This window comes from Giraffa tippelskirchi, chromosome 3 (genome assembly GCF_054371585.1).
Source record: "Giraffa tippelskirchi isolate mGirTip1 chromosome 3, T2T-mGirTip1v1.2.pri, whole genome shotgun sequence".
NCBI classification, from domain to species: Eukaryota; Metazoa; Chordata; class Mammalia; order Artiodactyla; family Giraffidae; genus Giraffa; species Giraffa tippelskirchi.
The window spans coordinates 108,492,598-108,509,474 of NC_137277.1; the positions used below are offsets into that span (position 1 = coordinate 108,492,598).

Here is a 16,877-nt window from a genome sequence, read left to right on the forward strand (position 1 = left end):
TTGTGTACCAGTGCATTACACAATAGCACACTTAAGCATGGGGTAAATTTAAATTGTTCAACAACAGCATTTTCCCAGCTAATTTGGCCACATATGCCTTTTCCATGGCAGCTCACTGAGTAATGATATGAGGGACTGGGTTCCCCAGACACACTTTGGGAAATGCTGTCCTTGCCCAATTACGGACACACGCCAGTCATATCTATAGAAATCCACAGGGTAAAGGGGAGAACTCAGACCACAATCACAATGATTCCATCCTAAAAAGGGCTTTTCCTTTATCTCAATATTTCCTCGGTATTGGCCTAAGCCATTAAATAATAAATATGGCTCTGCTGACCACAGGAATGTCACTTAAAATCAATAAAATCATCTTCTATGTGCATGAAAAAAGAGGAAAAAAGCAAAGAAACACAATTTGGGGCTCAGTTTCTTCTCTCAGGACTCAATCAATTGCACTTACCTTGATGTGGAACTCCAGGTTCTCATCCATGGAATAGATATGGTCAAAGATGTCGTGCGCAATCCTTGGAATGATGCCCATGAGCTGAGGGTCGTGTAGCTTCCCCTAGTGAGTGAAAAACACACACAGGTATCTAAAGGGTGCTGGGGACCTGAGCACCGTGTGAGAGAAAGGACCATACCCGGGCTTCTTAAACAGGAACAGGGAGACACTTAAACAGAACACAGACACTGCCTGCTCCCCTGGAGATCCACCCCACAAGCCAACAGACCAACAGTTAGCAGGATAACTCAAGCCTGCATGGGACAGCACGTTTTGTCAGGCTCTGAAGGCCCACAATATCCCCTTCTGCTGCCACTGGGGGCAGCAGATCAGTGTGTATGCAGGTGAGCTTGTGGGTAGAAGGGAGAGAAAGATAGCCAGAGAAGGAATGAGGTTATATGTATGACTGTAACATACTAAATGTGGGTTTTGGTTTGGAATGTTTACACACTGACCAGAATCTACAAATCCAAGTTAATCTGCCTTAATGAAATCACATCAAGAGCTGATAGACATAGTTTCATTCACATCATCACTGCTTAAACATTTCTAAGAATCTGATTCTGCAAATACCTGCAGTAGCACTTTAAAAACCAATCAAGAAAGTCCATTTTATCAGTTTCTTTTAAAATATATATTTATCAGCTTTTATTGTTTCAAATATTTTGGCTGTTTCTAATATGTACATCTGCTTATAAACTTTCCCCTTTTTCCCACTTGTATTCATTTTACCTAATATATGATGGATAGATGAATGTTTCTGTTATCTCTAATTATCACTAAATCCATTTTCAAAATCCAGAATTTGCTGTTTCAAAGACTTTCAAAAAGATACAGCATAGTACCTGAAACTAACTTTTCAGGAGGAGTTCTAGAAGTGTTTAAAGCAACAGACTTACAAAGGATCTCAGCATACAACTTCCAGAGAGCCTTCTCTACACATACACCCAAAGGAACACTTAAGTTCTACGTTGAATAACCTATCAGCTCACAAACACAGGGTTTGAATGTCAAAGCAATTGTCAGTAACTGCATACCCCGATCACTCTGCCTTTCAGAAGTTCTAAAACTCTAGGAAGAAACAGAGCTGGCAGAAAAGCCAATTTTCTCTCTGGTTTTCCAGGAATGCCCAACAGTCTTTATGAATTTGACTCACATATCTTTGTTCCAAATCTGCCCAATATCTGAAAGATCTGCTTTGTTTTCCTCAATCAAGTCCTCTTTTTCTTTCAGATGACTTTCAAGCCAATATTTGAGTTATGAAAAGCAAGAAGTCACACAAACCCTGGCACTAACTACAGGCCACAAAACACTTTCCATTATGAGCCATCCTTCAGGCACCTGATTACTGACCGTCCACTCCGTCCAAAGCAAGGGAAAGCTGAATTCAGACACTTCTGGCCTCTGGCAAAGCTCTCTTACCAGGAAAATAGGTACTCTCCAGGAATGCCTCATCTGCCAAGAATCCTAAATCATTTGATGTATTTCTCTTGTTTTTTTTAGTTTAACTGTATACTCCCTAAAGGCAGGATGGCCAGTAAGTATTTCTTTCCAGGGCTTATGAGACTCAGTACAATATCTACTGCATAGAATTACTATAGAATCTAAATTGAAAAGTAGATATAATGGGCTTAGTGACAATAAATGTTATTATTCAGCTCATAATAACGTTCTCATTAAGCACTTGTTAGGGTTTATTTGACCTGAAGAGTCTGAAAACATGTTACTACCCCAGATATATCTAATGAAAACAAAGCCAAATTACTGAGCCATCACTTCTCATTGGCCGTCGTAAACATGTAACAAATCAAAATACTGGACCCCGCCTGCTTTGGACCGTGGACTCTGCTGGCAGAAATGGTACCTACACTGAAAACACAGATCTCTGTTCTATCAAATGTGACACCAATGGGCCAATCTGACTCAGAAAGTCCAAAGGGTATCCTCCTCCACCCCCACCCCCCCCACCTGGAGCTCTTGAATAATCCATCACAACACTTCAGCTTCTCCTCAGTGGCCCACAGCCAAAGGAGAATGATTGATAATCCAAAAATCATTTATAATTGACTCAAACCTGTTGCCCTAGATGCCTTTGCTTTCAACAGACTGATCTTCCAATTAATTCTGGGTGCATACAAATTTTGACACCCCTTTTTTGCCTTCGTCGGGGTGTGAACCAAGGCAGAATCAGGATGAGTCTGGACACTCCCTGTTTTGTTTCCCTGAAGACTCAACCCAAAAATCATACAAGAAGGAGCACATGTACATTTGGAGAAGGCCTAGTAATACCCCCCATTCTCATAGTGACGCAGCGATACCCAAAGCTACCAAAGGTTTAAGGGCTAGGATGCCTTCTCCTAGCTCATAAGCCCAAGAGTGGTGAGGGCCTTTATGCTCAGTAAACTGAGGACGCCAAAATAATCTGTGTGTGGAGGGGTGTGTGTGTGTGTGTGTGTGTGTGTGTGTGTGTGTGTGGTGTCAATGTACACGATGTGTAGTGTGTGCATGTGTATGGTGTCAATGTACACAGTGTGTAGTGTGTGTGTTGTGTGTGAGGTATGATGTGTGTTTGTGTAGTGTATTTGGGTTGTGTGTGGTATACACAGAGTGTGTGGGTGTGAGGCATGAGGATGTGTGGGGAAGGCTATCAATGTGAGGTGTGGTAAGGATGAATATGTGTGGTGTGTGTGGTGTGGGGGATATGTGTGGGGTTAGTGGTATGTGGTGTGGTGAGAATGAAAGTGTGTGGTGTGTATGGTATGGAGATACGTCGTGTTTGCGTCTGGTGTGAAGGTGTGTGGGGTATGTGTGTGGTGTGGAGGTATGTGGGGTTTGTGTGGGGTTAGTGGTATGTGGTGCAGTGAGAATGAAAGTGTGTGGTGTGCATGGTGTGGAGATATGTCATGTTTGTGTCTGGTGTGGAGGTGTGTGGGGTATGTGTGTGGTGTGGAGCTATGTGGGGTATGTGTGGGGTGTGTGGTGTGTGTGGTGTGGAGGTGTGGGGGGTATGTGTATGCTGTGGAGGAGTGTGTGGTAGAAATGTGTGTGGTGTACATGTGGTGCAGGGATGATGGATATGTGTGGTGTGGAGGTGTGTGTGGTGTAGAGGTGTGTGTGGTGTGGAGGTGTGTGTGGTATAGGCGTGTGTGGTGTATGTGTGGTGCAGTGATGATGGATTTGTGTGGTGTGTGTCGGGGACAGAGAGGCGTTCCACAGAGGTCTTCACTGCATTTATGTTGCAAATGAAAGGCATATGTACACAAACAATAAATAGTCACCTCAGGCAAACAAGGTGATAAAGAGGCAATGAGCTCTAGAAATTCAGAGAATAGAAACATCCCTTGCAGGTGGAGTGACATGGGATGGCTTCCTTGAAAGACACCAGATCTTTAGGGATGAGTAAGATTAAGGACGGACGTGAGACTGTGGGCAGAGGAAATAGGAGAAAGAGAACAGGGGAGGGGCTGAGAGAGCACACTGCTGCTTGGAGAACAGAGACAAGTTTAGTCGGCTGGAGGATCAGGGATGAACTTGAGTGGATGTTACCACTCCATCATCTTGTTTCTCCCAGAAAGCAAAAGAGACATTTTAATACTTGCATCCTGTATAATCTTCCTCAAATCCTGTATAATTTCCCCACTTCTGAAGGTGGCCTTCTTGGAGCAAATGTGAAAGCAGAAACCAGACCCAGACCATTGCCATGGAACAAGACTCCCTTTGTTCCAGCCCCAGTGGCCTCCTCAGCCTCCCAAGCAGGACAGAGTTTCCTGAAACACTTAAGATGGAAGAGTGGGGGCCCGTCAGTGCACAAGCACCAATGCACACAGACAGGCTCATGAAAAACTGCTTGGCAGCTCCTAGCAGCAGGACAGCCTGCACCCTCCCAGGGCCTCCAGGTGTCCCTTTGGGTAGAAGGAAAAACACAGCGTGTCTGCATCCATCTGAATCAGTGCAGAAGCAGGCCGAAAAGCAAGGCACGGGGCAAGAGAAGCCCTTCCCAGCCTCCCGCTCTGAACAAAGGCCCACCCCTCTCTTCTCTGTGCAGCCAGCACCCCAGGACCCCTCTTCCAACCAGCCCCTGAACACTGCCCACCAGAGCCCAGCCAGGGCCCAGCACACCAAGGGTCCCCTCAGCTTAGCATCAACACTGCCCAGTGTTTCCCATTTGTGCTGAAAATCCGCCTGAAATGCACCATCTTCAGAAGCTAATCTTTCCAATTTTATGTGGGCTTATCTGTTTGCTCCCCTCAGTAGAAGGTAATGGAATCACCACTGGATGCCAGACCCCAAACTGGGGTGGGATGGGGGGATTAAAATGAAAAACAGCTTTTAAATGTGACAGCTCTGTCCATTCACGGAATTAACAGTCCCTTTCCAGAGCTTTTAAAAGATCACAATGTGTAATGCCGAATATATAAAATCCTCCTTGTAGAAGGTGAGAGCCCTGCAGGATTTTGTTGGATTTTTTTTTTTTTTTTTTTTTTTTGTATTTCAGGGCCCTGGGTTTCCTCGTCTCCTACAGTGTCTAGACTTCAGCGTGGGGCTTCCCCTTTCCTCTGTTTTCCTCTAAAATATTTCCTACCTTTTCTCCAGCTATCATCCCCCTTCAGAATGAGCCAGATGCAGAGTATGTAGGGGGTGGGAAGGCACTAGGGTAGGACCCCCATCCACCCCACTCCTTCCTCCTGCAGACATAAGCATGTGATCCTCCAGAGTCACAATAAAGGAAAGCAGCTCATTCCCAGCAACCTTTTGAAACGACAAGGAAGGAAAGGCAACAGAATTCAGGCAACAGGGAGAGCCGCCTGCAAAGTATTCTGTTCCTTTTAGGTCCCATGAGTCCCTCCAGACCTACAGTACCACTCCCAGCGTGCGGGGTTTACGCAGTGAGTCACAGACAGCTGGAGAGGCTCTCATTTAATACGACGTCTCCCATTTTAGTGTGAAGGGGCTGGCACACCTCTTTGCCATCTCCTCACATCCACCTATCCTTGGCCACCCACATGCAACACAAACAAAGATTCTACTCTGGGGACAGGTCTCTTGTTTGGTGGTTTACAATTTAAATTTTTGACATTTAGCAAATACATTGTATTTATTTCTCAAAGATGAATTAATCTCAAAGCTTAAAAGGTCACTAGTGTAAGCATTTTGTAAGATTTGGTGGGGGGAGGGTTTAAATATTGCATTTTTTTGTATTGTATATGGTTGGGCAAGTTTCCAAAAAAACTAAGGAATGATTCCCTCATGAGAAGCCGTCTCCTACTATCTCTCTCTCTCTCTCTCTCTCTCCCTCAGGTGTTATGAAGGAGTTTCTGCCCATGGCTACTGGAGTGGGTGAAACTCAGGCAATGGATCACTGCAGTTTTTCTAGTGCCTAGCAGGTTAGGTGTCTGGGGCCCAGTAGAGAGGCAGGAGAGGGGCCAGAGCAGAAGCGTGGGGTACTCCCATGCCTGTACCCCATTTCCAAGGATGTCAGATGCAGGGAAGAGAGACCAAAAGGTTCGGGTGACCAAGAACAGTCCTGCTCCACCTGGAAAAGGTGGCAAATAAACCTGGGGTTTCCTTTAATCCGTGCAGTCTCTGAACCCCTCTGTCTCAGTGAAACGGGGGGAAGTGAGTCAATACAACAGGAATGAGGTACCCCAGAGTCATGCCCCACACTTGAAGTAGGTGTGAGCAGAACACCAGAGCCCTGAGGATATTAGCTTCGTGCCTTTGAAATCTCTTCTTCAATAGGAATGATTCACAAGCTAAACCAAGTCTGCAGTAGCCAACTCAATGACAGTCCCAAGAGGGGACCGTAAATGAAAAACCTAAGCTTGAAGGATTAAGGATTCATCTTACCCTGCTGCTTGTAAGGTGAATTCCCCAAACTTCCTCTGTGTAGTTGCTTATAATAACCACTCTTCACCTCTCCTCACCTGTCAGGTGGGCCCAGTCTTTAGAACAATTATCCAGCCCCAAAGGCTGTTTAGGAGTCAAATCCGTGGCAAAAAGCAGGAAAAGAAGAGGTAAAAGGGGCCAATTTTTTCTGCAGGCATGCCCTGTCTGGAAAACTGCCTGGAGCCACAGCAATCCAGGGCCAACCATTAGAGCTGGGGGCACACCCTCAAGGGCACAGGGGGACCAGGGGTGTATGTTTCTGGGGAAGCATGCTAAACATTCACTCACGATGTGCATGGAGGGGACCAGGGGACCACAAGGGCTGGCCCAACACTCATGGGTCAGCCAGGGCCACCACGAGGATACCATTTCACAAATATTCTATTGAAGCCCTCCTACATGACAGCCGTGGTCTCACATACATTAGCAATGTGAGTAAAAAGGTGAACAAGACAACGAACAGCCTTGCTCCAATGAAACTTACACTTCATACCATGGTGAAATTGCACCCAGAGTTGCAAATCATCAGAATTTTCAACCAAAATGTATAAGAATCTAAGAATTGTCAACTAAGAATTATTCGAAATTTTCCCATTTTAAACACTGCCTGCAATTTGTAAAAAAGTAAACAAATAAAAACAAAAAAACCACAGAACACTGCAGGTCATACAGAAATATGTCTGTGGGCTGAATTTGGTCCAAAAGCCAGCTTCTTTCAACCTCTGACCTACAAATTTTTATTTATTTAGAAGAGACTCGCCTCCCCAGAGACTCTTTAGAGAGTAAATGATTTTCACAACAGACTTTCTCAGCAAGATTGGGGTGACAGCTCATAGGGATACTCATGCCACTGGTTAGCTTATTGTAAATAGAATTTATTATTAATATTTTCACAGAGCTATCAAAAGAGGATTTTTTAAAAAAATACTGAACTCCTGAGACTTTTTTACGCACCACTATTTTTGAAACACCTCAAAGATACACAAAAATTGTGACACAAACGTAACATCCTCTTAACCATCTCTACTGCTCAGTCAAAAAGCCACACGCACCTAACATTTTGCAGGAAGCACCACTTCCATTCAGTAATCTCAGAGACTGACAGAAGAGCACACTGAAGCCTTACCTCCATGGTGTGTGTTTTTCCTGAAGAGGTCTGTCCATACGCAAAAATCGTCCCATTGTAACCCTCAAGGACATCTGCAAGCAAGAAAAAAATTAAAAGTAACTCATTACTTTGATTGCATGCCAGTGCCGGTTGCCTGTTTTAAAATTACATTTTCCAAATGGCCCATCTCATTTTTCACACAAATGATGTATTCAATTCCATTTGCATTTTAAGTAGAATTGTGAGATAAAAGCAGGAATGAGGGCCTCCACGGTTCCACAAAATAAAAATAAATGGACTCACATGCCTATAGAATATATTAATGAAGGGAGAGGCGGACACACTTTCTCCCGGTTGTATCAAAATCAAAACAGATATTGAGCAGTATATTTTATTTTTAGTAGAAAGGTATTTGAATTTTCTTCTCCATGTTGATCTCTTGAGATCTGTCGAGGGGGGAAAAATTATCATGCTCTGAGTCTCTGCAGTGAGGTGCACATAGAATTTCTCTCCTAAAGATCTGATTTGGGTTGGGTTAAACCTGGCCCCAGCAGGTTCCTTGGGGAGGTTTCTTGAGAAGCTGCCCAGCCCATTCAGAACAGAGCTTGTCCAGAGTTGGGAGGGACGGGGCCCCCTCCATATACTGAAACACCTGGTGACAATCCAATGAGCCCGGAAACTGGATCCTGACTCAAATTTAATGCTTCTTTTTTTCCAGTGACTGTGCTAAGAAGATGACCCTGGCCCAAGAGCATTGGGAATTTCTTTTAACTACACAAGGAGCAGGGGCTTCCCTGGTGGCTCCTCTGTAAAGAATCCACCTGCCAATGCAGAAGACATGGGTTTGATCCCTGGGTCGGGAAGATCCCCTGGAGGAGGAAATGACAACCCAGTCCAGTATTCTTGCCTGGAGAATCCCATGGACAGAGAAGCCTGGCGGGCTACAGTCCATAAGGTCACAAAGGAGTCAGACATGACTTAGTGACTAAAACAACACCACCACCACGAGGAGCAGACTGTGCTGACCCCACACACTGTAGGCTGCTTCTGTCTCACACAGAGATGACTGGGAGGCGGGGGGTGGCGTGTGGACAGTCGGACAGACGTTGCTATGAGCTGGCGATTATCTGTGGGAATTCTTTCAAAGCAGCAGAGGTGATTAAAATATATTTAGTGCTCATTTCCCTCGATCTGCTTCACCCACATAAACAGCACTGACAAGGAGGATGATGTATGATTAATATTCCCTGACCCCCTACCTTTACATAAAGGGAGGAAGTTCTCATCCCTAAATGCACAGAGGGGTGGGGAGAGGAGCCCTATAAGAGGGTGTCCTCTCCAAGGCCATATACAAAGAAAAAAAAATCAAACCAGGTAATCAGCTCTGTCTATTTCAGGCCCTGATTAGGTTGGTTTGTTTGCTTTTTTGGTCTCTCTCAGTTTTATGATGGTGGTTAGTTTTTGTTGTTTTGTTGAGTCTCCTAAAAAAATTTTTTTTAATACACATTTTACTGATCTGAGGCTTTGGAGTGTAAACTAGAATCAGAAAAGAAAGTGGGATTTTCCCTCGAGAAGCTAAAAAAAAAGAAAAATTAAATGGCAGGATTTTTTTTTAATCATACCAGCTCTCAAGAGTTTGTGTCAAGCTAGACTGAGAGAGAAAAAATGTTCACACGTATCTGACTTCTGGTAATGGTTTCCCTAGTAACAGGGGAAGCAGAAGCTTGAAGACGACAACGTAAGGGCTGGAGGTTCAAGCTTCAGTCTTCTTGAAAAATGCCAACCTGCTCAGAGAAAAGGCTTCTCCGGTCAAAAACAGTAGTCGGAGTGGGAGCTTCTACACAACCACAAATGTGACATGCTTTCAGGGACTCGAAGAAAGACGTCTCCATCCTTGGATGTTGTTTCAAGATTTTGTATATTCATAGCACAAACACCTCCAGAAAATTTCAATGCCAGACACAATCACAGCACCTAAGCTCCTAACTGATTAGAAATTAAACCTCTCCCCTCACCCTGAAAGGGCTTCCTTATTTTAAGTCCCTGTGGAGGAAGCACCCTGGGACCCATTAGCTCAGGCATTAGGACAAGAGGGAGGAGCCAAGGCCAAGGTCCAGTCCCTCTGCTCCTCCTCAGAGCCTCTGGCCACCCCACATGCCCACCTGCACACAGAGGTGCCCCTGGGAAGAAACCTCAGCTCAGAGTCCAGCTCTGCTGACAGCAGAAAACCCAGTACTTGCATCTTCCTCTGCCAGGAAGTGACAGGACGAGGGCATCGGAATTCTGCCCCGTAGACATCCCCAGTCCACCCATCTAATCCCCCCTCACTAACTCCTAGTGAGTCACACTGCTCACCAGACTCCCTCAGGCTAAGGACTGGGACACATACAGGCAAACACATAATGCTCATGGACAGCATCGCTTGTTTAGGGGCAGGGAGCGAAGGGCACGTGAGAATCTTGGAGAATCCCTGATTCTTTGTTGCTGCTATGGCAACACTGTGGGCAATTGCTTTTTATTTTTATTTTTTTGAAAGAAAAGGAGAACACATAAAACCCCATTAGGACAAACTCCACTTAGCCTTTAAAGTGTTCAGAATCATGTAACAATTAATTCATTGTTGGAGAACCTATTTCGGTGATCAAGGTTGAAGAGGGCTGATGTCACCCTCTATCAACTGGGTTCTGAATCAGAAGGTGATTTAAAAAGAAAACAAGCTCTTCTAACCTGGTGTCCTCTATTTCCTTCAAACTCTGGGTATGGGGGGAGGGGGTTGCTTGTTGTTGCATCTACATTTGCTTATGAGGGGAGAGGACAGATGGAGAGGGGGGTACAGCACCAAAATGCGTGTGGGGCCGGACCGCTGAGATGCGGGGAGATGGAGGACACCCGCCAAGGACAGAAAGATGAGGGGAACAGGCCTGTGCTTGCCGCCACTGAGCCACATCACCACCCGCCCGCCTCTGCAGAAAGGGCCCACAGAGAGGCACTTTCATCACGCTGAAGGACAGGTCCTGGGCCCGAGGAAAGCATTTGTTTCAGGGTCTCTGTCATAACAGGATGACTGTTCCTATACACCAGCCACAAAGCCAGGGACCAGCCCAGCTGGACAGAACCTTTCTTTGTGACAGGGACTGGCGTGATGTGACCTCAGCTCGCACCACAGGGCCAGTGGGGCCCCACACATCCATCCAGCGGCCAAGCAAACCCAGAAGAGAGCCCATAGTGGGCGGGAAGAGTCCTGTCATCTCCCGGGAGGAAGGCGGAGGGGAGTGGGGTCCTTGAAAATACTCTGTGCCTCCTGGTGTGGCCTCAGAATCAAGCTGCCCTCCCTAGGCTTTACCAGTTCTGAGTTTAGGTCTTGCTGAAGCAGAAGAGTTAGTTCCATTGACTGGCAGGTAAGAATTCGGGGAGGACAGAATCACAGCTACACATCGGAGTGCCTGAGGGGGCTGTCGTGGCCTCCTGTCATCTCTCCATGTGAAACAATGGCCCGATAGTGGCTTCAGTTGTTGTTGTTGTTTAGTTGCCCAGTTGTGTCCAACTCTTTTGCAACCCCATGGACTGCAGCCCACCAGGCTCCTCTGTCCTTGGGATTCTCCAGGCAAGAATACTGGAGTGGGTTGCCATGCCCTCCCTCCAGGGGATCTTCCCAACCCAGGGATCAAACCCATGTCTCTTAAGTCTCTTGCACTGGCAAGCAGGTTCTTTACTGTCTGAGCTATCAGGGAAGCACAAGCAGAGCCTCTGGCAATAGTGGCTAACAAGCCACCCCTGGCTTGGACTCCTAAGGCTCTCGCCAGCCAACCACACTACTCACACAAGCTGTGCCCAGAGATTGCAGAGACCATCCTACCAAACACCAGCAGCCAGCCAAGATTCTGGGCCCGCCAACCTGGGGGCACTCATGCCACTGTGCCCAGGCAAGGTCATGCTGCGTCTGCAGAATGGAAGTGTGCCTCTTCACTGGCAGCAGCCAGGGTCACCCAGCAGCCCTGGGAACCCAGTCTCTGTTCTTTCCCTTTTTCCCTTCTCTACTCCCATTTCTACCCCTGCCTTTCTGCAAGGTAGTCCATATGGCCTGATGGAAAAGGAATAACTCATAAAATAATTATCAAATGCTCATTATGGGCCCACCAGAAAAGTAGGAGCAGGATAGTACAGAAAAATTCAAGTCAGACAAACTCAGGTTCAAGGCACAGCCTCACTAGTCCCAAAACTACATGATCAAGTTACTTCACCTCAATTTCTTCTTTAGTACAATGAGAATAATAATACTCACACACCTCATAAAGTCGTAAAGATTTAAAATGCAGTAACATATGTAAAATGCATAGAGGGTGCCTGGCAGATAACAATGGCAAAATAAATGTATTTCTTCTTAAAAGTCATATATAATAGAATAATAAAATCGATCTGATAATATCCCTGAGCTTAAAATTCTCCAGTGGGGACTTTCCTGGCGGTCCAGTGGTTAAGACTCTGCACTTCTACTGCAGGGGCTATGGGTTAAATCCCTGGTCAAGGAACTCTGATACCGCATGCTGTGTAACAAGGCCAAAAAGAAAAAAAAAACATTCCACAACTCTTCAGTGGGTGCACATTGCCTACAGGATAAAGTCCATCAATTTCTATCCAATTCTGGTCCTGCCTAACTTTTTTAAAAATATTTATTTCTATTTATTAATTGTTTATTTGGGTCTTCATTGGAGCACTTGGGATTTTTATCTGCAGCATGTGAACTCTTAGTTGTGGCATGTGGGACCTAGTTCCCTGACCAGGGATCAAACCCGGACCCCCTACATTGGGAGAGTGGAGTCTTAGCCACTGAACCACCAGGGAAGTCCCCAGCCTAACTTTTTAGGGCTTATCACTCTGCACCCTAAGCTTTAGGCTTTGGTTTTTTGCTGTTCCTTCTGCTTGTACAGCCCTGCATATTCTATGCTCCTCAGATCCCAACCTTTCCAAGAAGCCTTCCTTAATTCTCCAATCCTCCTACCCATTCACCAAAATTAACAGTATCAAGTGACTTTCTTCTGTGCTCCCATAGCATTTTGCACACACCCATCTTAAAGCACATAATCTCCACATGTATAATAACTATGCAAGCATCTGCTCCTTCTCTATACTCAAAGATTTCTGCAGAGTCTTAGGTGTTTTAGTCACTTCTGCTGCTGCTGCTGCTAAGTCGCTTCAGTCGTGTCCGACTCTGCGGTCCCTAGCAATATTTAACCATATGGCAAATACCTAGTATACTTACATCAAAATATGAATGAAACAATCAAATGGACCCAATTTAAAGAAATTAAAACTGGAAAACAAGAAACCATCTTCTCTAGCACTGGATGATCTACATCCAGTTAATCTGGAAGGCAAATGCCAGGAGTGGCTTCTGTACATGGGGAAACAGTTACTCTGATTACTTCAGTAATGGTGCCCAGTAACCACAGTTTTTAAATCCTAGGGCATCCATAGGAACCTTCCTATTTACCATGCTGGTACCCACAAACCCTATCACCTCTTCTAGAAGAAATGGAGAGAATTCTACACTCTTTAAGATGACATTTTGAAAAACACACACCAGGCGAAGATGGGAGCGTAGGAGATGCCAGGATGCTACAATCAAATGTTCAAAATATTTTTTTTAAACCCAATGAAGTTGAAGGAAATTCAAGGACCAAGAGAGAATAAAGCTGTCCAGTTAAAAGGAGTCTCTCTGATCTCAAAAACAATTCAGGGTTTAGATAGACTAGAAAGGAAAGCTCACCAATCTACTATGTTACCATGAATTGCAGAGACTTAAGGGACTTTCAGAAGTCATTTGATTCAAATCTTGGCCTCTAGAAAGAAAGATTGCCACTGCACTATCTTCCATTCCTGATGTAAACAAGGCTTATCATGGCCAGAGAAACCTCAGCTGCACCTGAGTAATCTATGCCAAGCAGTTCGTTCTTATATAACTACATTTTACCTTGCTGACACAGAAATACACAGCCCCTTCCCCTCACGGCAGCTTCAGTGGATATTAAAAAAAAAAGTTAAATTTGATCTCCATTATGCCCGTAATAGTTTCCTTTTAAGGGAGAATAAGACACTCTATTGCTACAAAATGAGTATGTTGACCCTATATTTATGGTGCCCAAGAAATGTCTGTTTACTATATCATGTCAGAGCCTGATTTTATTTTAGATGGTTTTCTTTGTGACTCACTGTCTATTGGGGACTCAAGTTATCCACAGTTAGGAAGTCCACAAGAGCCCCCCTAACTAGAGATTGTCCATTTCTGACATTTCATATTATAAAAAAACCCGAACACTGAAAGGGACCCAAACTTATCTAGTAAATAAAAACTCAAGGGTTATTAGTATTATTTGTTAATCACAGGATTTTTTAAAAATGGAGTGCATCCATCTCTAATTACAATGTCAACTTAGAGAGGGTGAGTGTGTATTTAAATAGCCCTCATGCTTAGCACAGCAAGCAGTAAATACTATTTGGTTCTGATAATGAAGAAGGAGAGAAAAAGAAGGAATTCTGGCTTGTATGTGATTACTTTAATAAAAATATAAAAGAGACTGATAATAGAGGGGAACAAGGGCTGACTAGGAGCAAATAAGAACTATATACTCCAGAAAGAGCAAATATGTTTAGACAGAGAAGCAATAGAGTAGAAGTAGAATGAAGACAAAAATTACCACCGATACAAGCCCAGACTATTAACTCAAAAAAAAACTCATATTCTGGCATATTTTTTTCTCTTCAATTTTCTGTAATAATCTTACTGTGAAGACCTTCTAATTGAACTGATGTCTGCAACAAGAACACAAAAAACCATACACCTCAGCAAGAAATGGTACATATTGACAGGCGTCTCCCACACAGGTGTCCAAGGTCAGAATGAATCTAACAGATGTAACCAGGGCTGATTTTCATGCCTTTCAAATAGTTAGGTTAGTCAGCTCAGCTTCTAAAAACAATCAGATCTAATAGGATAAGGAGTTTTCGGTTTTGTTTTTTTCACTTTTCACTCTTTAAATCGAGCACTACCTATGAAAATTGCAGCATCAAGACATTTGAAAACACAATTACTGCAGCATTCAAATCTGAAAGCAAGGATTCAATGATGAAAAGCAAAGGAGCAGGAGATGCCCCTTCAGCTCTGTCGGCTCTGTCCAGATGGCGAGCTCCCCAAGGGCAAGCTCTGTCCTGCCCCTGATTTGAAAGGGCAAGGCAGAGAAACGTGTAAATTGCTTTGCTCCCTGCTGTTATTTTGACACAAATCCTTCAGGGCCAAGGCCAGTCCCAGAAAAAAGAATTGATCTCTAAGACACAAATTCAGGCTTTAGGCTACCTACGTGGAAGAACAAATGTCAGGGTCTGGGTGGGACAATAGAAAGTGGGTTAGATTAAAGTATTATTAAGGAATGCTGAGTAGTAACAACAACTCACTAACCAGCAAGGTAATGTGTGATCTTGCGATGCTGCAGAAAATTCCTTGATGCCCAAGAATTTTCCACACTTAAAGCTTCTTTCTGAAGACTATACTTTCAGAAATCATTTCTACTGACACACACACTACTATATAGAAAAAAACTAATAAAGACCTATTGTATAGCACAGGGAACTCTACTCCAAACTCTGTAATGGCCTAGATGGGAAAAGAAGCTTAAGAAGAATGGATATATACAAACACATAACAGATTCACTTTACTGTACACCTGAAATTAACACAATATTGCAAATCAATTATACGCCAATAAAATTAAAAGTTAAAAAATAAATCTTCTTTCTGAAGAGACAGATGCACAAAATAAATCAACCAAGAAATATACAACTGGAGCATCAGAATAGATGTTTTTCTCCTGAGGAGGTACTATAGCTTCAGCAATATTTTAAAGCCATTACAAAAATAGTGTGCCTATATCTTACCCTGCTTTTAAGCTTCTAAGTGACAGAATAACTCTGCCCAAAAGGTGGCAAAAGAAATAAAGAAATCTCCTTGGAAAGGAGGTATCAAGGAGTTAAATCCTGACATCAGAGCAAATCAGGGCCAGAGCTTGCTATAATTTAGTGTTTCCAATTAGCAGGCCTCTGCTTACGGTCAAGGTACATTGATTCCTAGGCTGCAAATACCACTTAACATTTTCAATTATTCTGAAAGGCCCAGGAGAAAATAAAGAAATAGCACTTACCTTTGACAATTTGCTTTGCACACGCATTGTAAACCTGCTCTTGAGTCGTGCTGGGAGGCAACACTCTGTCGAAAACATACGGCTTTCCTTGCTAAAAAAGAAAGACAAAAGAAAGAGAGAGGTGGAAAAAACACATTAGACATTCATGAATAAAAAGCACTAATATTAGTTAGACATAGGCACTAAATCACCAGTGCTACTTGTCAAGGCAATTCCTTACCAAGATGAGGGAAATTGTATAGCATGAACGACACCTTCATTGTATACTGAATGTTGAGATCGGAGAGGAGAAAGAAAAATGTTTTTTTTTTTGTTTTTTTTTTTTTTTACTTGAACCACTTTTTCTGATGAAAGATAGGTTGACACATTCATTCATTTATTTAAATAAATATTTAGTTATGGGGTGCTTCTTCTGAGCCAGACATAGACTAGATGCTAACCAAATCAGAAAACAGTCCTTCCTGGAGAGCATCAATCAAGCGTGACAGATAGCTAATACGCAAGAAAACAAACACACAGGAAAATGCAAAATGCCCGGGTATAAATTAATGGGACAGAAGGGACAAGAGGGCCAAAGAAGACCTCTGTGAAGCAGTACCAGTTAAGTGGATCTTTAAAGGATCAGGAAGGTTGAGGCATGTGAAGAACAATTGAGGCAAAGGGTGGAGCAGACAGCAAGGAGCCTGGGGTGCTCAAGGAACTGGCACAGTGGTCTCCAACGTTTTTGGCACCAGGGACTGGTTTTGTGTAAGACAGTTTTTCCATGGACCAAGGAGGGGGAGATGGTTTGGGGATGATTCAAATGTATTACATTTATTGTGCATTCTACTTCTATTATTATTACATCTGCTTCACTTCAGATCATCAGGCATTAGATCCCAGAGGTTGGGGTCCCCTGACCTAGAAGGTGGACAAGAGGAGATGGAAAGGAAATGGGGAGCCAGTGCATGCCAGATAGCTAGCCAGGGTGGTAACACACTTGGATTTTATTTACTAGAAAGACGCCATGATCAGATTTAAGAAGCTGCTCTTAATAGCCAGATATTATTGTTCTCTGTTCCAGATTATTCTAGTGTTTTCTTCACGTGCACAGGTGGTACCTTAACTGGGTAGACGCTTTGGAGAAAAGGGGGGCATCTATAAAGTACAGGCTTCCTTAGTGGCTCAGATGGTAAAGAATCCACCT

General features: G+C 43.9%; 1 protein-coding gene across 2 annotated transcripts in view; it reads right to left on the reverse strand.

Annotated features, from left to right (window-relative positions):
- The window catches only part of KIF5C (kinesin family member 5C), a 154,513-nt gene that overhangs the window by 86,241 nt on the left and 51,395 nt on the right, over nucleotides 1-16,877 (reverse strand). Inside the window, exons 2-4 of one of the 2 annotated variants that reach the window (XM_081580533.1) lie at nucleotides 15,692-15,782; nucleotides 7,518-7,591; nucleotides 464-568 (exon numbers count right to left, since the gene is read on the reverse strand). In XM_081580533.1, coding sequence (XP_081436659.1) covers nucleotides 464-568; nucleotides 7,518-7,591; nucleotides 15,692-15,782 — 270 coding nt within the window. Of the gene's footprint in view, nucleotides 1-463; nucleotides 569-7,517; nucleotides 7,592-9,854; nucleotides 9,966-15,691; nucleotides 15,783-16,877 lie in introns of those variants that run through there. The other variant, XM_081580534.1, reaches the window with a different exon arrangement.